This window comes from Syngnathus scovelli, chromosome 20 (genome assembly GCF_024217435.2).
Source record: "Syngnathus scovelli strain Florida chromosome 20, RoL_Ssco_1.2, whole genome shotgun sequence".
NCBI classification, from domain to species: domain Eukaryota; kingdom Metazoa; phylum Chordata; class Actinopteri; order Syngnathiformes; family Syngnathidae; genus Syngnathus; species Syngnathus scovelli.
In genome coordinates, this window is record NC_090866.1 from 6,587,767 (window position 1) to 6,613,343 (window position 25,577).

Here is a 25,577-nt window from a genome sequence, read left to right on the forward strand (position 1 = left end):
CGACACGTCTTTGTTTGCACGGTGCACGCGTGTGCTTGCGTGTTTGTTTAAGTCAGTGTCTCTGTGTGTTTCTAATTTGATGGTCAAAGATGGGATGGCATAAAGGGGAAAAAAGAATGACGAAATTTGTGGTAGTCCTTTTATATACCTTCTTTATGAAACGGAATAAATGATTTCGTTTTCAAAGCAATAACAACGCTTTTTTTTTTTTTGTCCCGGTTTTTGCTCGTTGTATGTACCATGGCCTGGATTAAAGGAGGGAAATATAAATAAATAAATGCATAAACTGCACAGAGGAGCTCATTTATCACTGTCAGACGCCAACGATCCTCAGAGGCTTGTATCGACGAGAGCACAAGCCAGAACCGTCCATTGAGCAACTGTAGCTATACAATATGCAGCCTATTGATGCATAATTATTTCTAATCAACAAAAATCGAAAAAAATACCACGAATTTAATAAGTTAAAGATTGAATTATTTTTACTAGAGTTCCTCAACAAAGAAACACAAACTATTGTGATTTAAACCTTGATTTAGTACAGTGAATTATTATTATTTTATTTTTATTATTATTATTTAGTACTCATAGTTCGAACAAAAATAAATGAAGGCCAAAATTATTGCTATAAGCGGGGTCTTTGTTATGTTTAGATTTAAATTTTACTGCAACACCCAACCTCCCTCACCCCCCCCCCCCTCAAAAAAAAATATCGAATAGCCTATACGTGGAATAATTCGTCTAAATCACCGAAGCAAGCATGTGTTTCCTTTATATTGTTTTTATTACAAGTTATTTCTAAAATTATCTTGGCTATAATGTCGGTATATTGGCATATTAATTCCAGTATAATCTTTTTAATGTTTACAAGCTGTATATTTATCATGAGAGAGGCATTATTTATATTCAGCGTGCAAAGATTTTCCACATATTCCCCATCTCTCACCATGAGCGCCAACAGGCCTAATTGGTTCGCTTCTGCAGACTGCGCGCAAGATAAATGCGTTGTGAAAGCTGCCGGAAATGCGCGACGGCCTGTATGAAATATAGGTCAGAGCTGCAGCAAGCCGAATGCAGAACGATGTATCACATGATTTCCAAACTCTATTTTACACTGAATTGCACCATAGTGCCGCAGTGATGCTGCTTAATTGTTTATTGTTCTTTTTTTATTAACAGCATAGGAATAACGCTTGAAAATATTCAAAAAAAAAAACAACAGCCATTTTTTCTACTTTATTAAAGACATCACTGCTTGCATGACGCAAATACGTATACAGCCATAAATGCAAAATGGAAACAATAACAATTATGTGAATTAAAAAAAAGGCAACGGTAGCAATTTACATCACCTGCAAAAATACAAACACCTATTGCAATATGTATGCAATACATGTAATACGAATAATAATAACATAAATTAATATATAAATATCATTGAATTAAATGAGGCCATACTGAGCGATGATGGGGTGAAATGGTGAATCATTGCTAATGCACTTATGCAATTATGTAGCACGACAGTACATTTAAAAGAAAGCCTGCAATATACAATGAGTAATATTGTCCCGAATACCGCCATTTTATAAATAAATAAATAAATAAATAAATAAATAAATAAATAAATAAATAAATAAATAAATACGAGGTAAATTAAAGATTAGTTCTGGTTTATGGTGCATTTGAGTCTTATGGTATTGTTGATCTCCTCCGGTGTCAGAGTCATAGTGGTCAGCAAAATCTCTCGGTGAGATGGAAACAGTGAGGCTTCCTGACATTTTAATGATTTGCTTTTGATGGTCAGTAATCATAACCAAAGACGTCATTGTGTGCACTGAAAATGAACTCCCTCATTCCCAAAAAGGCCAACTCTAAAAGGGAGCAGTTTTGTCAATTGAGTTGCAGTCATCTGAATACAAACTATGAGCTCAAGGGTATTTAACATTGGTAGAAAAATATTAATTATTTTTATTTTCATTTCCCAGTTTATTTTTGTCCAGATTCATATAAATGTAAAAAAAAAAAATACGGATATATTCTAGAAATTATGTGCACATATTTCTCCATTAATATTTAGCTCATTTGAAGTAGTAGTGCAGTTTTTATTTTTAATAAAATATATAAATAATGGGGAATCAGCGCGTATGTAAAATAAACATGAGGCTACTTGCGAAGGGAATTTTTGATCCAGTATATGTGGTAAAAATATCTTTGTAGCAAGTGAAATATACTGTACCCTGATACATTTATTCTGCCTGATAATATTGAACAAAAAACAACTAATTTCAGATGAAACTATCTTTACATTATGTTCAAAACAATACAGTAATGCAAAATGTATTCTCCACATAAAACATGAACGGTACAATTCGATACTGTCCTGCGCATGCAGGTCTGCTATAGAATATTGGAATCTAATTTCCCTCTCTGTAAAGCTTGGTAAGGTGTAATTTAAAAAACAATGAGCTCGCAAACAATACGGCTAAAAGTAAAAAAAAAAAAAAAAACTGTGTCTTTATAAAACTCAATAACAACATAAAAGATATACAGACTGTCTATATCAAGCACATGCCAAAGCAACAGGTGGTTCTGTTATATTGTGGCCCCAAAGCAGCTTGAAGACAGCAAAATGATGAAATACATTTAAAAAAAATGTTGTGACGTCAAACAAAGAATACAAGCTAGGTGAGAAAATAAATAAGCATAAAATTCTACCAATTTAGGGGCAGTCTAGACTGGATTCCTCTCTCTCTCTCTCTCTCTCTCTCTCTCTCTCTCTCTCTAATTCAAATTATAAAATACATTTGGGAATTGGAGTTAATGTGTGTAGATAATGCATGTTTGCTTGAATCTAAAAACATGTTGGCTTTGGGTATTCAAGAGTAACAAAATTCAATAAGAACAAAATTCTACCAATTTAGGGGCAGTCTAGACTGGATTTCTCTCTCTCTCTCTCTCTCTCTCTCTCTCTCTCTCTCTCTCTCTCTCTCTCTCTCTCTCTCTAATACAACATATATAATACATTTTGGAATTGGAGTTAATGTGTGTAGAATGCATATTTGCTTTAAAATAAAAATATGTTGGCTTTAGGTCTTCAATAGTTTCCATAGCCTTGTCAAATAAGTCAATCTCAACACTAATGGCAGTAATCAACTCATGTGGAAAGTGTCAAGTTCCACATGCTCCTTGATCACTTCACCATACATTTGGTGGCAGGCAAAAGGAGCAAGGCTAATGATAGGAGACACGTCGTGACCCAACCTCTGGGTTGCCTATGTCAAACATAATTTGATATATGTATGTCGGTGCTTTCTAAATGACTCATTTGATTCTTTTAGCCCTCATCAACATGGGAGATGTTTACCTCCAACGTGGATGGCTGATGCACATTGTTTAAATTTGAAATAAGGGAACTCATATGTGGGAAGAGGCCCAGGAGGTAAAAAGTCAGAGGTGAGAAAATGGTCAGGAGGCTTTTTTTGGGTAATGTTTTAATTATAATTGTTACTTTTACTTTAAGCTTTAATGTTATGATGATACAGTGATCCCTCGGTACTTCGCGTTTCGTTAATCGCGGCTTCACTACATCGCGGATATTTTTTCCAAATTAAAAAAATATTTGAAAGTCAAAATAAAACTTCTAAACTGAGGAAACGTGTCTAACCTTTAGGACAATGTAGTGTTCCTCTTAATGTTCGTTTGCATTCATTTAGAAGTCCGTTTTCGCGTGTTAGCACGATCGCGAATTAGCATATTTCCGTTAACTCGTTAGCCTGCCCAGTACTTCTTGTTGGTGACCGTACTTCGCGGATTTCACTTATCGCGTGTGGTTTTTGGAACTAATTATCCACGATAAACGAGGGATTACTGTATTTGGCCCAAAAAAACAATATCTTTACAAAAGAATCAACTGTACTGCCATCAAAATGTTATATGACAGCTCAACATTTTAAATTCAATTTACTAGTTAGTCCCATATAATTCAGAAGGCATGTTTAAAATATTTTCAATTTAAATCTCTTGTTTTGTCATTGTCAACTGGTCAGTGTTGTCTCAGAGAGTGACCCAGACCTAAAGTGTCCTATTTCCTTGCTTTTATTCGGTAAATCAGTGATTTCTGTCAGGCTGCTCCATCTCGCCCTGGAGCTGCATCTGGCTTTGGACATAAATGGTTTCCTTCAGATTAGAGAGAAAGTGAGTAGGATTCGGACAGGCACTCTGGACACAGAACTTGCCACACTAGCCTCTGTTTTAGAATTAAAGTGACACATGTCATCCCAGGTTTTTCACCTGACATTTTTGTCCGCACTATTGTCCAGCTACGCTATAGTTAGCACATCAGCCGACCCCGAACTCACTGGTCCTTGAATCTTAGGCCTTCTCTTATTTTTTTTTCCACATGGTGGAGAAATGTGTCACTATGTGTATATTTTTCAGTGGCAGTCGAGAAAGTGTAAGAAAAATTCAAATATTTATATTCAGATACTATTTATCTTTCTTCATTTGAGTTTAATCTGTAGCGTTGCCATAGTTACCTTGAAAAAGTAAGTATACTGATTGTCTGATTTTAAAAGTAACTTACTTACTTAACTAACTTACGTTACTTTAGCCATTACTTGTTTTTAAAAGTAACTAAGTTACATCAGCCTAAAATAAAAATGCCAACTGTTTTGCCATTTTTTTTTTTTATTGGAATATTTTTTATTGGTTTAAGCACAATGTTTTTATTAAAATTATTCAAAAACAGCTGTCTCAAGATAGAATGCACTTTACTCTGCTTTAGTTCTCTTCAGCCTAATTAAAATAAATCAAATACATGTGAAGGATGAAAAATTTGCTCTGAGCTGAGGTCATGCTGTTGGTGAGTTTAAAGAACGGGCAAGGGGGAAAAAAAAAGAGGGGTGCTGATCTTGAAAAATTGGGAAATTACTTTTATGCTCAGACTGTATCCATTTCTTTTTGGCCTCAGATTACAGCTGCGCTTTCCATCATGTCAGCCAGCCACCATGGAGGGAAAGCAGCATCAGTGTGATAGTATTAAAAGTGAAGTGTTAGCAAATCCAAAGCTCTTATTAGATTACATTTAAGAGAGTCCTGTAAAACCAAATTGCATTATTTTGATATAACGAAACATCTATTTCAACCCAGAACTAGTGAGGGATTACTTTACCTCGATAAACTAGGCTCAACAACAAGTTTTTTTTTTGGGATGGAATTAACTCTTTGCTAAGAATTCATGACAGGTTGAAAAAGCCTTTGCCCTTTTGTCTGCAATGAGGCCTGACAGGGTCATTTCATAGTAGAAACTTGCCCAAAGCAATCTTATCTGATAAAGAGCACGATACATGCTACAAAAATATTTGACATCCACTCCCCCCTTAAAAATTAAATATTTTAGACGGTAATTATTTATGACATCAACTCTTTTTGTATTCTTAACTTATTTTTCTCATGTTTATAGATTTATTTAGTTGTTTAACCTTTTTCCACATGAAGACTTATGTGAAGCATTTGAAAATGACTTAATGAGAAACTGCTTTTTGGTACACAAGTGATTGTGAAAACTGAAGAAGTAGCTTTGCAATTTTTAATTCCGATCCGAGATACGTACCAAGGTGACTGAGAAAAACGATAATGGTAAGTGGACTTTCCTAACAGCTGTGAATGAGAAAGGAAAATAAACCACTAAGGTTAATGGGTCTGTTCAGATTGTATATTTAGTCAGGTTGATGACATCAATCACTTGGAGTCATTGTAATTACATAATAATAAACATTCCTACAGCACAAGCCATCTATGCTTGGCAGTATTTGTCAACCACTAATATTTTGCGAGAATATTAGTCATGTCATTGAGAAATCCATGACAATGAACAATAAATGAGTGAATGTATTAAGTCATATAAAAAGTTATAAAATACCTGTAGATGATTTACACTCCCCCCCCCCCCCCCCCCCAAAAAAAAAATCCCAATTGAAACTCTAGAAAAATGAGTTGCATTTTCATTGAAAGTACTACTGACGAACGCATACACTTACGAACCTTTCGAGATAGGACTGAAGCATCTCAAATTTATTTGCATCTTCACAGTCTTTGGGGCGGCACTACCAAATAAGGTAATGGGTGCAGCCAAACGGTTTCACACAAATCCGCCATGTTTATTACTCGGAGAGACTTTTGTAGTCCAAACAAGTCAAGGATTTTTCGTTTCTTTGAGGGTTCAGTTCCTTCAATCTATGGAAACGACGGCCACAGTAAATAGGTAAGCTTGAGATGACACAAAAGTAACAAACTGTATTTCAAATTCATATTATTGCGTGTCTATGATGCCCTCGTTTTCGTAGCATTAGCATAGCATCGGACTTTCTGCTGATTTGAGCGCTGTGCGCTCTTTGTTTTCACTTCTTGTGGGTGTATTTTGAGTAATTGCATCTGATGAATTACATCAAATGTGCTGTTTTATTCTTGGGGATTGTGTAAAATGCATTCGTTTGCTTCTCGCTAACACTCGCGTTAGCATTAGCTTACTCCTTAGCTAAGCCTTAACTTGACTGCAGTGCTTTGGTTACATTAATATTGTGAGGGGATTCATTTTGTTACATGTTATGCATGGTCGTATGGACAAGTCTGCTGTTGTATCTCATCATCATCTCACTTCTTTTAATCAATCAAAAACTGGTAGCTAGGTCACTTTTATTTTTTTAAATTCTCATTCACTTCTTCTGCGTGAGGTGTGTTCAATGACCATTCACACAGTTGGAAAACTCACTAATTGCACCAAAGGTTCATGTGAGCAAGGAGTAGTTTGTGAAAGCAAACAATAATTTATAAGTCTGACTTTTGTATGTCTTCTCGGGGGTATTTTTCGAAAATTAGAAGAGCCACCCCCAAGCAAAGTTAGGTCAAGAATAGTGACATTTATTTTTTTATTATAAAGGTTTGAAAAAGCAAAAAGTCAGTTGTTTTGGTTTTCTTTGTGTTTTACACAGAGCAATAGGGCAAAAGTGTGACTTTTGGCATAGTCCAGCACGCATTATTTGCTTTTACATTGATTCCTAGAGAAACCGTTGCTTCTACTTACAAACCCGATCGTGGAACCAATTAAGTTCTTAAGTACTCAAAAATTACTCTCAAACAGTTGAAATAAAAAAGACGCCCACTCACAAGAGGCCCAATGTGATGAATGAATAACCTCGGCTTGGACTCATCCATCACCTCACTTCTGTGCCTAGCAAAGAGCAATGTGACAGTAACGGTCAAACAACGTTTAGCACACGGGGAACCCTGTGTTTGGGGAGAGATTATTACTGTCACAGCTTTAATGGATTAGCTTGGACCAGCAAAGGTTCAGCCAATGAGACTCAGGGGCTGTGCATTAGCATAGCTATCAGAGGTACAGGCAGGCAGCAGCAGGTTGGTGATTGACAGATGGAGGTGGCTGCCCAGCGTACATGCAGCCAGTCTCAGGCCAAGCAGCAAGGAGCCAATTATATGAGGAGAAACAGGGTCATTCATCATTCAGTTAGACACATGTCCAGGCACACAAAGGGGAGCTGGAAGCCTCAGTTAGCAAACCGAGATGGAGATGATGCTCATTAGATTGGACTGTCTGGTCTGGGAGTCGTACAACAATCACAGGGTTCACATTTAGAGCACATTACAAGCAAAATAATACTAACTGCAAAGAATTCCATTGTCAAAACAAAGACAAACAAAAACACAAATCATGACGGTGTGTGTTAATCAAAGCTCAGGTCATGCATCATGAAGCTTCAGCTCACCGCCCTCCACTGATCACACACTATAAACCAATGCATAACACTGAAATTAACAAACACTTGACATTTGCTCTTCAACCAATTACTCAATATCCAAGGCTGAGCACATGTTTAATCAACATTCCTAAACCCATGGGACAAAGGGAACTCTCTGCTGTACCACCCTAGCCACATTAGGACTCATCCCTTGGGTCCTCTTGGCAGGCGTCATTGTGTACCTTCTCCTGCAGACCAATCGAGACAATGTCATCCTCCCGGTCTCTGCATTGCACATGGCACTGGAAAATGAGAGCGAGAGAATGACAGAAGCGAGGAAGTTGAGTTCCTCACAGCAGGGTGTGTGCTGGGCAGATGACTCCAACAGCATCTGGCATGTGCTCAGCAAATGCATGACTGGTCTACAAATATGCAAAGAAGATAATGACTCCTCCATCCATGCAGTAGCAGCTGTAGTGTGTGCCCTGTTCTGATCTGCATGAATTGAACAAGGGGTTGGTTCACCATTTTGGAAAAATTAAAAAAGAATCATTTATTTCCCAAGGATTGTGCTTGCTCTGAAATAGGATTAAAAAAAGTCATCCAAAGCCATTATTATAGTTATCTGCTTGTTAGTTAGCAGGGTTTGTTACTGGTTTATGTTACGTGACACTAACTAGTGGGGGGCGGGGGGGATCATCAGTTCATGCATCACCAATGCAAAGTTACAGAAATTGGTCTGTATTTGTTTGTATTTATTGTATTTGTGTGTCAAAATTATTTGTACGTATAAACGTCATGAAAGCAACTTCTAATTATGGGCTAAAGCATTTTAGCGTATAACTTTTTTTTCAAATATTATTATATATTGCCTTTACATTTTTGTGATATTGTAAATATTTCTCTCACACAGATGTGCATGCACTTTTAAAAAATGTATGGAGTGAAATGTTGAAGGGGGGGCGGCACTCCCCCCCCCGCACCTCTTCTCCACCTTCGCATTCATCAATGTCAAGGTAGGTAGATCTTAAATCTACTATTTTATTGATATGTTTCTTATTTAATTACTATTTCATATCCAACTTTGCTTATTTTCTCACCGTAATTGTGGTACATAGGGGTTAATGAGTTCACGTCAAAGCTATTTTTTTTAATTATTGAATTAAAAACAAATTCTATCACTCATTCAATATCCAAACTACGTATACAGAAAGTTTAGAACAAATAAAATTTATCAACACAGTGATTACTTACTGTGTGTATGACAGGTGTCCGCACGTTTGATAAATACAGATTTTTTTGTACTTGGGGTTTACCTGCCGAGATCGGTGGCTAAAGCCATACTGTGGCACGGTGTTTACTTTCTGGACCTGCATTTCTAATGCATGAATAAATGAATGAATGAATCTTTATTTCGAACATGATTTAAAGAATAAAAACAAGTAAAAAAATAGATAAATAAATATATATATAGTAACTAATTTTTAACTCACAGCCTACTAAATGTTCAAATATTTAAAAAAATGAATGATAATTAAAATTGCTGGCATATATATATATATATATATATATATATATATATATATATATATATATATATATATATATATATATATATATATATATATCACTATTCGAAAAGGAGTAGGAAGAAGCCTAAGGTTATCATGTCCTACCCCTATCCATCACTTAGTTCCAAGTGAGAATATTAAAACTACAAAAGAACAAAAGAAAAACAACAAAAACATCTTATAATCCAAAAGTTTAACAGTAGTCACCTTCATTTTCCTCGTTTTGGTAATTTGCAAATATCATTTCTTTATTAAATAGAACTATATTTCTGCTTTCCTTATCGCTTCCAAACAGTGACAAAGGCTTAGCAAATAGTTGCTAATCTTCTCTATAGTCGCTGTTTTTTGACTCTGTGATCGAACATTTAAGGAAAAATATGATTCACCTGAACTTTAACTATTAGCTTTCACCTTAATGCCTATTAAATCACACATGCATTCATACACAGCATACAGAAGAGAACGTCCGAGGGAGAGACTGCAGGCTTGAGCGTGCACTGTGTTCGAATCACTAGATTGCTGATCAATCAGAGGATTACATCTGTATGTATGTGTGGTGCAGATGTAAGTGGATGTGTCACCCAATGATGGATGACCAGGGGAATGTGCTGCATCCCTGAAGTCTTATACAAGCGGCCCAATCCCCCCCCCCCATCCATCTGAGACTGCCCGGGCTACCTCATCTGTCAGGGAAAAGCCATTTTCTGTGCACTGGTGCATGATGCTTAAGGTTATTCCATTTCTTTATTACAAACCTGGCCCCACCAAAAATACTGTACAACCAATCTAATAGACAAAACATCCCCCCCCTCCCCTATAGAACACCTATATTAAAGATATGGTTCACTTGAAGTCATATTCAGGATTAATTAACTTAATCTTGCTGTCAGCCAATCATACACGAGCGTATGATTTACATAGCAAGGTGCATGTTGTGTGTGGTTAATGTGAGACTGGTCGTGGTGTTTGGAGACTGAGCAGTGCTCAGGGAAGCCACGGAGGGAGACAAAGACAGGGCCACCGTCATCATTAATCTTAGTCATTGAGCTAGGCTGGACCAATCTGCATGACCAGGCCAGTGACAAATGCCACTATTGGACTGGGGCGTCGCATCGCCCCAGCTTCATTTCCCGTTAATGTCAAATCCATCACGGCCCGGCCCTGTCCTGCCATGTCAGAGGAGATGAGACTGGTCGTGGGTAAGAATTAATTGGATGGACAAGAGCAACTTGATAGCATGGAAGCATCGTCTGGCCAGTGGAAGACTTGCGACTGTAGATATCTACACAAAAACCGTGCTGAAATTCGGACCTTTAACATTGTCTGATTTAGTTTTCGTTGGGAATGACAATCATTTTTTTTTATCTAAAGTACTGCGATTAAGTTATATCAAAAGGCCATAAAATTAAAAGATCTCCTTTCTTCATTGACCATTTTAATGGAAGACCCACCTTTGTTATGACTCACTGTTCAATTCAAAATGCCCCCCAATAACACACGACTGCCCTCTAGTGAGAGATGCTGGATAGACAAGTGTATCATAAAAAAATGCTTACAAACGTTTTTTTAGCAATAGTTCATCAGTTATCACAGCTTTGTGAAACATTTATTTTATCTGATTAATATAAAGTATAATAAATATTTCGCAATGTCAGATATGTACTATATAAAATTGTGTAGCTGTTTAGGTAAATCGATTGATAACTCATATTTTCTTATTATATAGTTAACTTTACTTTTTGGTCCCACAGACCGCAACTACGTTTCCCGCATTGTTTTTATTTGACTGATCACCATTTTGTGCGCTTGTGTGTCTCTGTTCTTTTTTTTTTCTTTACACTTATGTGTGACATGGAAATTATGTTCTCAAGATTGACTTCTTGCCTACGAGGGACAGACTGGGCCCACGTGGGTCATTGACGGAAACTCAGGGACTGACGGACAATGTCCACTTCTGATAGTATCCATTACATCACTTGCAATGACTGTAGTAGCTGTTGGTTGAATGTAATCAAACAACTTTTCGTAGGTTCACCCGTTGGCGTGCAACATGAGATTTTGCAAAAATAGGATTGATTTTTTAAATTTTATTTTATTTTATAATGACCTTATGTAATCTTTAGTTTCAGTCAAATGTTATAAAAAGAAAAAAATAATTATTTCTATTTAGTTTATGAAATGTATAAATGGGAATATAAATAGATTTACAGGGGATTTATTATTTTTGTAAAACATGTCATATTAAGAGATTTTAGTTGCTGTCGGGACATTTTATTTTTATAGTGGATGATCACATGACCCTGGTTTATTTCAAGCTTGTACTGTACTGAATTGTGGATAAGAAGCAGGAACGCAGATATGGAAACCAAAAAAAAGCACAATATTTTGCCAGACATTGACACATGTAAATCCTGAATGAAATTGACAATCTCATTTTGTGACAAATTGGATATAATGTGGCATCATTCCCTCCACACACACATACTGCAGACAGTGGGCTGAATCCAAGCTTTGCCATCTAAGTGGACGAAGGCTTCAGCCAGAGGAGACTGCTGAGCGGTCTGACAGCAGTCTGATAACATGCCCCCCCTGAATGATTTAACCAGGCAGCTTAGCCCCTCAGCCAAGTACAGAGACATGCAGATCCCTGTGTGTTAGAATGATTTTGATGCACATGCATGATGAGGGATGAAGGAATTTCTCATTTGCATTACTGATGGGTCCACAGCCTGTCATATCCTATGGGAACTTGGCAGTGGAAGTTTGGAAGAATCTTTGGGGATTATTTTGTTGTGGATAAAAAAAGAAATTGTTAAAATTCTGCTTTATTGTATTTTATATTGATAAACAGTACTTGTCGCTCAGCGAGAGTCTTATTCATGGAACATGCGTAACAATGCAGTGGGAAAAAAGTGGATGCAACAAAAGTGTGTAGAATGATTGCAAGAGGTTTCATGATACTTGTAACTTGACAAAAAAATGGAGAGTTCAAGAATAACATTTTCAACATGTATGATGAATGGGCATGAGGCTATGGTGGTAGTTTTAAGTAGCTGAGTTGTGATAATTATAGTAGTTAATAGTTCTAATTTCCTTGCCCTAGTTACAGCAAATGTCTGACTGATATCTTCAATAACACATAAATAAATAAACATGATAAATATTATATAGACCATCTGGTACGTATACAGTTTTTGAAGTCACTTTTGCTTTGCGAGGGATTATTGCTGCCACTGACTTACACATTATGGAAATATACCAATAATGGTTATTTGTAGAATTAATTAATTAAATAAATAGTTTCTAGTATATGTGACAATTTAAATATTAACATTATTTGATCATCATGTGACCAATTATCATTGTATATATGACAGCACGTCTTATTTATTTATTTGTTTGTTTGTTTGTTTTAAGTGTTTTTTTTTTAATGTGTGGTTGAACACAAGCCTTCATTTTTAAATATATTATTCCAGGGTGGTGTAATAGTGTTTTTCTCTCACAAGGGGGCACTCTTTCATTACACTATAATGTCTCCATGACCTCGCTAAAGTGTCAAAACACCATGAATTAATGATTTTTGTAATATGTACGGTCTAAATTTAGTTTTGGAAATAAGATTGATGATTTGGATGCTTCATAGTGTAAACGGCTGGTAATAAAAGTTCGTTATGGGAGTAGCTGAAGGACATGATTGAACATAATACAGGCAAAGGGAATACCTGACCATAAAATCTAATTGGTTCTGTCTGGTTCTAATTCATTCAATTGATTAAAAACACCCATCAGAAAAACCCAAATGTAATTTGCTTTCCAAATTTATCACATTCACATGGGCACCACTTTAAACAGGGAAGCCAAGGCTAATTTTTACCGCAACTTTGGGACCACAAACAGTTAAGTTTGTAGCAATGCAAAACATCTGCATATTGTTCTGTAAAGTAGACGATTAATACACATTGTGTGTGCGCTAATACTAAAATGCATTCCTTTGTATCCTTGAGATTCCTTTTTTAGTACTTGAAGGATTTAACAATGAAAGTCTAGGTCAGTCTGTTCCTCTAGTCACCACAACTGCATATTTTATAGGTCAGATGGTGATTACAGGGTAATTTAATCTGTGACATCGCTCTGGTTACATGTAGACATAAAACATAATCCCATGAGCACCTCTCTGACCTATGGGGCTCTTTCTTTGATTGCGTGAAACATCTGTAGCCAGATACTACTAGTAGAGGGATAAACACAATCGTGGTAGAAAGCCATCATCCTGTGTGTTGTACAAACCAAACTTAAATGTATCTTTTGCATATTGTGTCTTGATTAGCCATCTTTGTTTAGCCGCCTGAGATTTGCATGAGTCTGAGGTGGCCATAACAATTCTCTGCCTCGAATTTACAGTCAAAGATTAATCTTATTAATAATAAAAGTACACAATATAAAGCGTTTAGAGCACAGGTGTCAAACTCAAGGCCCGGGGGCCAGATACGGCCCGCCATATCATTTTATGTGGCCCGCAAAGACAAATTGTGCATCAAATTCGTGTGTCATTACTAAAATTGCAAATTGTCTTCACTTTAAAAAAAACAAATTGGGAAATATTTGACCAGTCTGATTTGAAATGAGGTGTTCATACATTTATTCATAACGGCCCTGAGAAAGAAATTATGACTACAATGCAGCCCGTGAAAAAAAATGAGTTTGACAACCCTGGTTTAGAGCTTGTTGAAAATTTGATAATTGTAGTACGCTAGTTTGTTCAGTTGCTCAGAGACAAGAGTTGACAACAAAGAGAATCGCCAATCGCGTCAAATTGTTGCGACAGTGATCTCGGTGGGACCTCACTGTTGCCGAGGGGAAAAAAAAAACAACAAAGGGAAACATCACAATAGTCCTTTACAAACTAAAAGTTACATGGAGCTAGCGTGCACCAAAAAGCTAGCGCGCACCAGAGCTCATCATAGCTGAATGCGTTAGCTACCAACTCAAAATCATCAAAAGCATAGTGAATGCATGCGTATCTTTATGATTAAATCAACCCTCTCATTTGAGGCCTACTGTAAACCAGAGCAAAGCATTGCAGAGATTTAATAGTTGCAGAGATTTAATGGTTGCATGAGAGTGACATCTGTCAGTAAACATCTGGAGTCTTCTACTCGTTTGACACAATTATGTCAACAGGAAATGCTCATCAATACCATAGATTAAACGTATACATACAATAATGAAGACATATGAAAACATGCTACAACTTGTACAAAAATGTACAAATATCAGGTTATTGTGAGAAGAAACAAACATGTGGGTCAAGTCTGTGTGACATCAGAGGATTAAGGCCGCATCTACAGTGGGTGAAAGGATATGAACATACATGTTAAGTTGGTGTCAAGTGGAACAGGAAGGACAACTGTGACAGTAACTATTGTCATTATTTTTCTTTTCTTTTGAATTTGAATTGCTCAAATGGGAAAAAAGTAACTGTATTTATGACGCTTTTACTGTCTTGGTTTCATCAACAAGCATTAAAAGTAGAGGTGACTATTATTCAACCGCAAAATTAACAATCCTATAATTGTGTGTACCGTATTTTCCGGACTATAAGGCGCACCTAAAAACCTAAAATTTTCTCAAAAGCCGACAGTGCGCCTTATAGTCCGGTGCGCCTTATATATGGATCAAATTCCTAAATTTAAACTGGCCCGAAGCATTGTGTCATGAAATCAATCACAAGTGGCCCGCTGAAGACTATGAATCATGAATCAAAAAGACTATGGATCATTATTTTGTGATTATGAAGTAATTTGTTGCCTCTGAAGTTGAAATAAAAAAGATAAAACGGAGAATGATTTGATTTGGATTAAAAATCTGACATGATGCATTAATGGTGCGCCTTATAGTCTGGTGCGCCTTATATAAGGACAAAGTTTTAAAATGGGCCATTCATTGAAGGTGCGCCTTATAGTCCGGTGCGCCTTATAGTCCGGAAAATACGGTATGTGTGCACGCGTCCGTGTGTGTTATGATTCAAGGAAGGTATGATGGTATTTGAGTGATGATAGTTCATGGACAGGACAAGGTTTCAGAGAGACAGCTTGTTGAGAAATGGGCTGCTCAAACAAGGACGTGTGGGCTGGAGGTTAGGCTCTGCTTCATTACCTGGCAATCAATGCTTCCCCTCCACAATAAATGACCTGTTAACAGGAAACTAGGCCTGCTTATTTGGTTAATGACATTGTTAAATAAAACACTCAAACGAATATTTAGACCACAGACTTGCTTTTTGTTATAAGTCGATCTTGAATATTGAATAATCAATCTTATATCTGCACCTTTAAGACTGACCTCAGACAAACCAAATTGCAAACAAAAAAAGCCAAACTAGATGGAGCGCTCTTTCTTCCTCATTTATGCTTCCAGACGAACAATGGTCCTGACATGCCAGTCTGTTGCTGAACTCAACAGTCAGGAGATATCATTATCAACTTTTTTACATCTGCAACTGCTCCATGTTGGTATGATAAAACAAAGAAAAATGATGATGTCTTTTAATATATTCTTTGTTTCACTTTCATTAAAAAGCCAGTTTATAAACTTAATTTTTTAAAGCTAATATAAAATTCAAATTATAATTATTTATATTTATATATATATATATATATATATATATATATATATATATATATATATAATTATACATATATATAATTATAATTTAAAAAATACATATATAATTAAGAATATAATATATCATTATAAAATTTATTATAAAAATGAAAACAAAGAAAAATTAGGATGTCTTTTAATATATTCTTTGTTTCACTTTCATTAAAAAGCCAGTTTATAAACTTAAATGTTTAAAGTTAATATAAAATTCAAATTATATATTTATAATTAGAATTTAATACATATTATAATTAATAATATAATATATAATAATAAAATGTATTATAAAAATGGAAAAGAAAAATCAGCAGTGGTATAAGGTTCACTCTGGACTTTGACCAGCTTTATCCTGGGTATCCCGTACCACTGGCCTACTTCACCTGAAAAACACTGAGACTGAGAGGCAGCTGTAAATCCCATAATCCACACATGCTGCTGGCCGCTGTGTGATTAAATCGACCAGATACAACTCTCTGATTTAAATAACACAAATATGCCTAACGGTGTCTCCATCGAGGGACTGAGACACACAAAACAAGAACGAAAATTCCACCAAAAGCAGCATTTTGTTATTTGTTATTTTTGTATCAGCATATTGTGGGCAAACAACAAGTTACCGACATTTGAACGAGATTTGGAACAGTAAAGTGTGTTTGTGTCGATGCCCTTCTCTCCCAAAATCCATGTGTTGGCCTGGAGCATCTTGGGTTGCTTGGTGGGCACATCCAGGTGTCAGCACATTGCACCCTGGCATGTCACAATGGATATTTCACTTGGTGACAGTCTGTCACATCTACAAGTGACCTCCAAACCAGAGCAACAGTATAGCGTGACTCGTGATGTCACATGTAGTGATGGTGAGATGAGGACAAAGCTGGGCAAACAGATGAACAAATACACAACACATGGATGACAACCTCACCGACACCATTCTTCAAAACCAATGGAGAAAATAATAAATGATGTTCTTCTCATATAATTTATGATATCAAGGATTGTCCAAATAGCTTTGCTCAGCAAGCCTATCATAACTGCTCCTAACTGCCATAAGTGCAATGTAACGCCTCTGTGAACACAAACACAATATATGCTCCAGCACCTAAGGCGCAATTGGACCTGATCATGCAGGACCCTGACTTATCCCGGAACCATCAGTCAGGGACGTTCACAGGGACACATTGGTGTGGTGTGTTGCAGAAGAGCCCATTCATTTTAGCCCTCTGATGGATCACTGACAGTTCGCTATATACTGTAAATGTTGTCCAACTATGTTTGATAAATTACTAAATACGTTTTTATAACGTTGAGTGGAAAAAGACATTTGCTGAGATTAGCAGTTTAGTGATAATATTTTATTGTGTGACCCTGCACAACTCTGGGACACTTATAACAACGTCAGCAAAATCATGTTTATAGGTGGGATGGGAAGTCTTCATGGACTTGCTTGCTTGACTGGCAAAATCACTGGAGGATGGTGAACTCGCTGATCAGTTATTTTTTCAGAATTGTCGCAATGTAGAGATAAAAAAAAAAAAATCGAATGTCACTAAATGTCCAAAAACTGCAATCACTTTCATTCGTCATGCCAATTTTTTTGTATTTCCAAAATCATCACCATACTAATGAAAACATTGTGATTAACTTGACCTTACCATCATCTCTTATTAACGAGCTAAATGAAATTCATTTCTTTGTATTCAAATACAAACATCAGTGAACGTAAAAAAGTTTTTTGTGAGCATATATTATTATTGCAATTTTACTATGTCAAAGTTTTGCTCATCAAAATCTCTGTCAAACTAAAGAGACTTAAAAAAAAAAGTAATAAATTTGCTTGAGCATGCTGGTGTGTTAACGGAAGCCTGCTGGAAATGAGAACTTTTCTTGTGCGTTTAAATCTAAATATACAGTAATCCCTCGTTTATCGCGGATAATTGGTTCCAAAAACCACCCGCGATAAGTGAAATCCGTGAAGTACGGTCACCAACAAGAAGTACTGGGCAGGCTAACGAGTTAGCGGAAAGATGCTAATTCGCGATCGTGCTAACACGCGAAAACGAATTTCTAAAGGAATGTAAACGAACATTCGGAGCAATACTACATTGTCCTAAAGGTTAGACACGTTTCTTCAATTTAGAAGTTTTATTTTGACTTTTAAATGTTTTTTTAATTTGGAAAAAATATCCGCGATGTAGTGAAGCCACGATAAACGAAACGTGAAGTAGCGAGGGATCACTGTATAACTATGACACTTCGGATTAGTGAAATTTACTCTTGTCAAACCAGACATCTGGCATGCCCTGTTAGAATCATATAGAGTACATCAATACCAAAATTTTTGCAGTCTACTATCCCATAACATCTGGATTTTTAATCTGGATTAAGGGAGCTATATTAATGCACTCATGCAATACACTAATGTCAAAAAGGTCAGACTTCATTGTGTGTAATTTGGTGTCCAAACCAAACAAATGTCAGGATTTACATACCACTGTTCCATATTAAGTAGATCATTTTTGTCAATCCAAGGCAAATTCTCGAGCCAAAAGTGATATCTCGTGATGTGAGACGACATTAGAAAGCAGTAATCCACTTTTCTGCTCAAATTTAAATCTAGAAATGCTCTTTGGAATTCATTTCGGATGGCTCACTGAGTGTTAACCTTAACAAGATGAGGAGTGAAATGATTGGATGACAACTTTATAGTGATGTAATAATGTATGGCAAAAAAATAAATTTCGCAAAGCAAAATCCTACAGTGCTTCAACAATGTTTACCAAACATCTCATTGGGTAATTTAAACCTACGCTTATTTTGTTTTTGGCAGCCATTTTAGTTGTAATAATAATAGGATACTCGCTGAACAATGTTTTTTTCGACACCACAATTTTACGCTTGATCATAATGCAATGAATGGCATCCTCGTTAAAGGAAGTCATTTTAAACTATTAGCTAAACTAAACCTATTAGCCGTGTTGCGGGTATTGAGACAGTTTATAAACACAGTGATATTAGGTCATGGATAGACATAAATCGGACACATTGCAAATCAATGCACCAAAATTAAACATACTATAATTGTTCATAGGGCTCATTTTTATTGCAGAAGTTTAAAATACACGACACATGTTCAAAACCTGTGACATTATCATTTTTCTTCCATCCGTTTTCACACGTAAACAAGCAAACGCACATAGGCAAACAATCATTGAGCTAACATTCGCACGTTTGGACACTTCTGTTAATCTAACATGCATAACATGCAGACTTGTTCTGAAAAAATATTTTGTGGTTGTCTAAATGTATATAAGTTGGTATTTCGTTACAGAAGTTACCTTAATATACTGTGTTTATGATGTACTGTACATATATGGCACTGATTTAAATAAATAAATAAATAAATAGATAAATAAATAAATAGATAAATAAATAAATGAGAGCGCTTTGGTTAGTAGAAAAATGGAAGGAGACCTCCAGATAAGGCCGATGGTGCAAACGCAGACATTCAAAACAATGAAAACAATGGAAGAAAAAAAATATATATATAAAACTCAATATACATATAAAGATCCATAGTTTAGCCTGTGTACAGTATACCCTCTGTCTTTATTTCTAAGATGCACTTAACAAATATAAAACCAGCATCTCCAGTCCAGCCATTCATGTCCATCTCTTTCCCAGAGACAAACTTTCCCATAAGTGTACATCAAATCAAAACAAATATTGATGAGAAATGTCAGCCATCTAATGAGAGTGTCCAGTCCAAGACAAAAGTCCTTAGAATTTGCATGAAACATGCTCCCATGGCAGTAATGCCACCATTTATCTTTTCAAAGAACATTTTTATAATTTCATATTTAAGTTACCGTATTTTCCAGACTATAAGGCGCACCTAAAAACCTAAAATTTTCTCAAAAGCCGACAGTGCGCCTTATAGTCCAGTGCGCCTTATATATGGACCAAATTCCTAAATTTAAACTGGCCCGAAGCATTGTGTCATGAAATCAATCATAAGTGGCCCGCTGAAGACTATGAATCATGAATCAAAAAGACTATGGATCATTATTTTGTGATTATAAAGTAATTTGTTGCGTCTGAAGTTGAAATAAAAAAGATAAAATGGAGAATGATTTGATTTGGATTAAAAATCTGACATGATGCATTAATGGTGCGCCTTATAGTCTGGTGCGCCTTATATAAGGACAAGGTTTTAAAACGGGCCATTCATTGAAGATGCGCCTTATAGTCCGGTGCGCCTTGTAGTCCGGAAAATACGGTACTGTAGTTTCTACACAGCTGTCCTGCAGCTTTTTCTGTTACAAATATTTATACATATGCAGAGTCACTGGACTGGGTACGTCCAAAGTTGGGCATACTCATTCTTGGCAAGTCTTTGTTGCGGATTTCATAAATAGACTTCCTCCTGGCTCTCACTCCTCTGACAGCAGCTTTGATCTTCCTCCACCCTAGATGGTTTAGCTCTGCTAAGTTGAGCACCACACAAATGCCACTGACTGCAAACATGAAGACTAAAAACACTGTCTTCTCTGTTGGCCTGGAAACATAACACTCAACATCTTTTATGCAAGGGTATCGATCGCACTCATACACAGCGGGCACATTGAATCCATAAAGGAAATATTGACCCACGAGAAATCCTATCTCGAGTGCATTTCGGAACACCACCTGGATGATGTAGAACCTGGATATGCCTTCTTGTCTTCTCATTTTGGACTTAGTAGTTCGCACGACCGAATTGGGAATGTCCTTGACTTCAAGACAATCAGGCTCCGCCTCCTTGTTGGTGTTCTCTGTGTTCTGTAGCCCCCCGTTAACAATAGTGTTCTTGATCTTCTTGCTGTCGTCTCTTTTCATAGAGTCTTGCTCCTTGTCCAGGGAAAGGTACACTGTGGAGTAGCGTCGCTCCTTCTGCTTGGCGGACTGGTGGACAGAGTAGGTAATAAAGCAAAGGCTGGGGCAGCAGACCATAATGATCTGGAACACCCAGTACCTGATGTGAGAGATGGGGAAAGCTTTGTCGTAACAAGCCTGGTTACAGCCTGGCTGTAAGGTGTTACATACAAACATGGACTGCTCATCGTTGTACACTGTCTCTCCAACTATTGCCACGATTAGAATACGAAAAATCACCACCACTGTCAGCAGGATCCTGAGGAAACAAACATAGTCAATTAGCATTTTCTGTATAATTGTCATGTTTTTTTCTACATTTATTATTTCCATCCATCACAATTTGTAATTTTAGTAATGATACAAAGCCGATGCAAAATTTGTCCCTGCAGGCCACATAAAATGATATGGCGGGCCGTATCTGGCCCCCCGGGCCTTGAGTTTGACACCTATGCTTGGACATTATTCAAATCTTCAGAAACTTTGTTTTTAACGGTGTATCTATCACATGACTGAGTAAGTAGCCACAAGGTGGCGCAAATTCCCTGACAAACTCGATGGAAACCCGCTGTCCAGCGAAATGTTGCACCACCTTGTGGCGACTTGCCTGGTCATGTGAAACTAACTTGAGATTTGAATAATGACCAACAAACACGCCCAACAAATGCGCAAAAACAAAACAGTTCCTCTGATTCACTCCAAATAAGGTTCGTGCCACCCACTCCACAAGTTGTTTTGCTGCCTCTGAGTCTGAACGTGATAGGCCACATCCTCAGTTCCAATAAGTGTGCACACTTGTGCAATCGCATTATCTTAGGTGGTCAGTTGTTTATTTTTAGTATCCCTCTAGAAATGATTGTTTTTGTTTAAAAAAAAAAAAGGTTTCAAATGGTGCCCCCCCGAGAAGGGTGTGCATACTTGTGCAACCACATTTTCAAATTAGTTGTTTTTAATCCTTAAACAATACATAATAAACAGCACTAATTGCAAAACAAAAATGTTGTAATCCACTTTTATATAAATAAAATCTCAACCAGTTATTCCATTAATTGATGGAATAATCGATATAAAAATAAATTCTGAAAGTATTCAATAGCGACAGCCCTGATATTTACCTGGATACCTTAACAGCAAAAACTAGCAGTTGAATGATGGGGTTTGAAAAGATTAAATTCCTCATTGTTGTTCAAAATGATAAAACTTCCAACCTCACTGGAAATAAAAACAATACCGTATTTTCCACACTATAAGGCGCACTGGATTATAAGGCGCACCTTCAATGAATGGCTCATTTTAAACCTTTGTCCATGTATATAAGATATATACATTTGGCCCGCGGGCCGGACTTTGGACACGCCTGCTGTAGTGGCTCAATATTGGTCCATATATAAGGCGCACCTGATTATAAGGCGCACTGTCGGCTTTTGAGAAAATTGGAGGTTTTTAGGTACCTCATGATGATGCTTGCTAAATGAAAATACATCTGATGATTTATTAGATTTGTTGCATCTCAATTACTGCCAATAGTGACCCACATAAGCAAATTAGCTTGCGCTCAATAAGTTCATCAGACAACAATTATGTTTATCTTAATCATTAACGAATGAGACTTATCCAATTTAAAGCCTTTTATATGTATGCTTCGACGACTTGCAGCACAGCTTTCAAATATGGAGTGTTTGAAGAAATGCTTCTAACAAATGCTATTTATAGAACAGCGCTTATTTCTATTTGGGTGGGCTGTGCTGAGATGAAAAGGAGTCTGACTCCTTATCAATGGATTGGACCCTGTCTGTTCATGATACTGTTAAGGTGCTGTCCATTGCTGAAATAGCATCACTTGTAGCCTGTAGAATTCATAGGTGTCAAACATACGGCCCGGGGGCCAGATTCGGCCTGCCACATCATTTTATGTGACCCGCGAAGACAAATTGTGCATTAACTTCATGTGTCAATATAAAATTGCTAATTGTTTTCACTTCTAAAAATACAGATATTGCACCCATTCTTTGTTACCATTTATTTAAAAAAATATTTAAATAGTTCTTACTGTATATTATATAAGGCGTTGACATTCAAAATGATCCTCTGAAGGAAACTATGACTACATTGTGGCCCGCGACAAAACTGAGTTTGACACTCGTGCTGTAGATGCAAACTTTCATTTGTCATTTTTATTTGAACCCCCAATCCACCCTGGATTTTTCTCCATTGTAAAGTATCAATCAGACAAAAAAAGTTGGTATTCAACCAATGCATGATTTCAGCCACAGAGGTTCTTGATTCAACTCTTACCTTCCGATCATAGTCGAGTGCTGCTGGACTGCCGCCTCCAAGAGACGTTCCAATATGGTCCACTCTCCCATGACTGTTCATTCGGATCAAATCTAACTCAGACGCAGATTGTGAAAATATACAAAAAAGTCAAATCTATGAGCACAAAAAAGTATCCATGAGGTACAGCATGTTCCAACCACGGCGTGCGTGGGAGTGCTGTGGACGCAACTTCCCCACAACGGCTGCTCCACACAGGCTTCGGCTCTCACTCGCAATATACCGTGTGCGGGCTTAGCTTGTTAGGAGCCCACTGAATTTGAGTGAGCGCGGGGGGTTGTTGCACTCGGCGTTAATTCCGCTTTAAGTAGACTTCTCTACGTCACTCACACGTGCGTGCGTCCGACAGTCAGTGGGAGAGGTCGGGGGCGCACGCTTGTTGAACCATCATCCATTTAGCGCTGCCCTCTTCTTGCGATAGTGAGACTAGTGAGAAGACACACGCTTCTGAACGCTTCTGTACGTGCATGTTACTATAGTGCTGTTTTTTAAAGCTGTCTCTACCTTTTTAATTACCGTATTTTCCAGACTATAAGGCGCACCGGACTATAAGGCGCACCTTCAATGAATGGCCCATTTTAAAACTTTGTCCTTTTATAAGGCGCACCGGACTATAAGGCGCACCATTAATGCATCATGTCAGATTTTTAATCCAAATCAAATCATTCTCCATTTTATCTTTATTTCAACTTCAGATGACACAAATTACTTTATAATCACAAAATAATGATCCATATTCTTTTTGATTCATGATTCATAGTCTTCAGCGGGCCACTAATGATTGATTTCATGACACAATGCTTCAGGCCAGTTTAAATTTAGGAATTTGGTCCATATATAAGGCGCACCGGACTATAGCTTTTGAGAAAATTTTAGGTTTTTAGGTGCGCCTTATAGTCCGGAAAATACGGTATTTTTTTAATCACACGGAGTGCTTCAATTGAATATACACAAAGAATACATAAAATAAATGAGATTTTACTAAATCATTACCGACAGCCTTTCCAAACAGCTTGGTAGGCATGAGTAGCATTTATTTTTAATCATTTAGCAATGTGGCAGGAATTCTTCCAGACCGTGTGGCAGTAGTGTGATGTTAACAGGAAAAAGAATTCAAACAGTTTTGTCAATTTGTTTACGTTGACATTGGATATTGGGAAAGCACATCTGATGGTAAAAGTACTTTTAATAACTAAATAACTAACTGAAAATACATTGAGCTGCCTTGTTATCTATATATTATTTATATATTTTTGTTATATATATATTTTACATCTTACTTTTGTTATGAGCTGCCTTGGTATTAATGTATTATATATTTTTGTTATATTTATATATATTTTTTTCAAGATCTAATTCTTAAGTGTAGCTTTTGTCTGCGATATTGAATAAATAAACACAGTAATAACATACTAGCAAAAAATATTTTGCCTCAGCCAGCTATGTGTCAAGAAAAACCGATAAAGTATAGACAGATTACGTTCATGCTACTTTACCGAAGCCAAAGATAGAGGCAAAATTCACACTGTAGTCACAATACTACCTTATTTGGTGAAGAAAGTGTACAGGATTATTAGACACACAAGAGACAGGCAGGCTGGCTATATTTAGTCCTTTCTTTGTGGCTGAGGCTGAGGAAGACTATACTTGGTTCCAGGGACAGTAATCTTTTTAAGTTTCTCGCAGGGTCTCTAAATATAGAACGCATGAGGACAACCTGTTGTCTGTGTGGCAGCATCAAGATAAGTGTTATTGATGCTGCTTTGGTCAAGAACTAAAATATGTTATTGTTTAATTTCTTTATCAGGCTAGTAAGAACATTTTTAAAAAGATGAATGGTAATCAAAATTGCTAGAATCATCTTTTTTTTTTAAAGTAAAGACAATTTGCAATTTTAGTATTGACATAAAGTTGATGCATGATTTTGTCTTCGCGGGCCAAATATAATTACACTACGGGCCAAATTTGGCCCTCAGGCCAGAGTTTGACACCACTGCTAAATGCTCAGTAGATGCTTTTACTGCAGGGGTGTCAGACTATTTTTTTTCGCAGGCCGCATTGTAGTCGTAGCTTCTTTCGGAGGGCCACTATGATATGTCAACCCAAATAAATGTATGAGCACCTCATATTATATACAGTAAAAGCTACAAAACAAACTGACAAATAACTCGTTTTCAAATCAGACGAGTAAAAACTGATCAAATATTAAAAATATATATATATTATTAAAAGTGAAGACAATTTGCAATTCTAGTAATGACACGAATTTAATGCACAATTTGTCTTCGCGGGCCACATAAAATGATGTGGGCCTCGAGTTTGACACTTGTGTTTTACTGCAACT

The 25,577-nt window shown here is 36.7% G+C and overlaps 2 protein-coding genes across 2 annotated transcripts in view; one reads left to right on the top strand and one right to left on the bottom strand.

Moving 5' to 3' along the window:
- Nucleotides 1-6,128: 6,128 nt before the first annotated feature.
- cgrrf1 (cell growth regulator with ring finger domain 1) overlaps nucleotides 6,129-25,577 on the top strand; it is a 35,434-nt gene continuing 15,985 nt past the window's right edge. Inside the window, exons 1-2 of the mRNA XM_049756057.1 lie at nucleotides 6,129-6,262; nucleotides 8,668-8,770. Of these exons, the coding sequence (XP_049612014.1) occupies nucleotides 8,703-8,770 (68 nt within the window). The 5' untranslated portion in view covers nucleotides 6,129-6,262; nucleotides 8,668-8,702. The remainder of the gene's footprint in view (nucleotides 6,263-8,667; nucleotides 8,771-25,577) is intronic.
- Nucleotides 19,067-23,960, bottom strand: gjd2b (gap junction protein delta 2b). Its single transcript, XM_049756058.2, has 2 exons — nucleotides 23,195-23,960; nucleotides 19,067-21,158 (listed from the first exon to the last, which is right to left on the bottom strand). Exons 1-2 carry the CDS (start codon nucleotides 23,263-23,265, stop codon nucleotides 20,315-20,317), a joined length of 915 nt encoding a protein of 304 aa, XP_049612015.1. The 5' UTR covers nucleotides 23,266-23,960; the 3' UTR covers nucleotides 19,067-20,314.

Excerpts from the sequence above, each read along its gene's own strand:
- gjd2b (XM_049756058.2), bottom strand. The coding sequence starts at position 23,265 with ATGGGAGAGTGGACCATATTGGAACGTCTCTTGGAGGCGGCAGTCCAG. Across the intron at positions 21,159-23,194 it reads CACTCGACTATGATCGGAAG|GATCCTGCTGACAGTGGTGG; the intron begins GTAAGAGTTGAA and ends TTGTTTCCTCAG.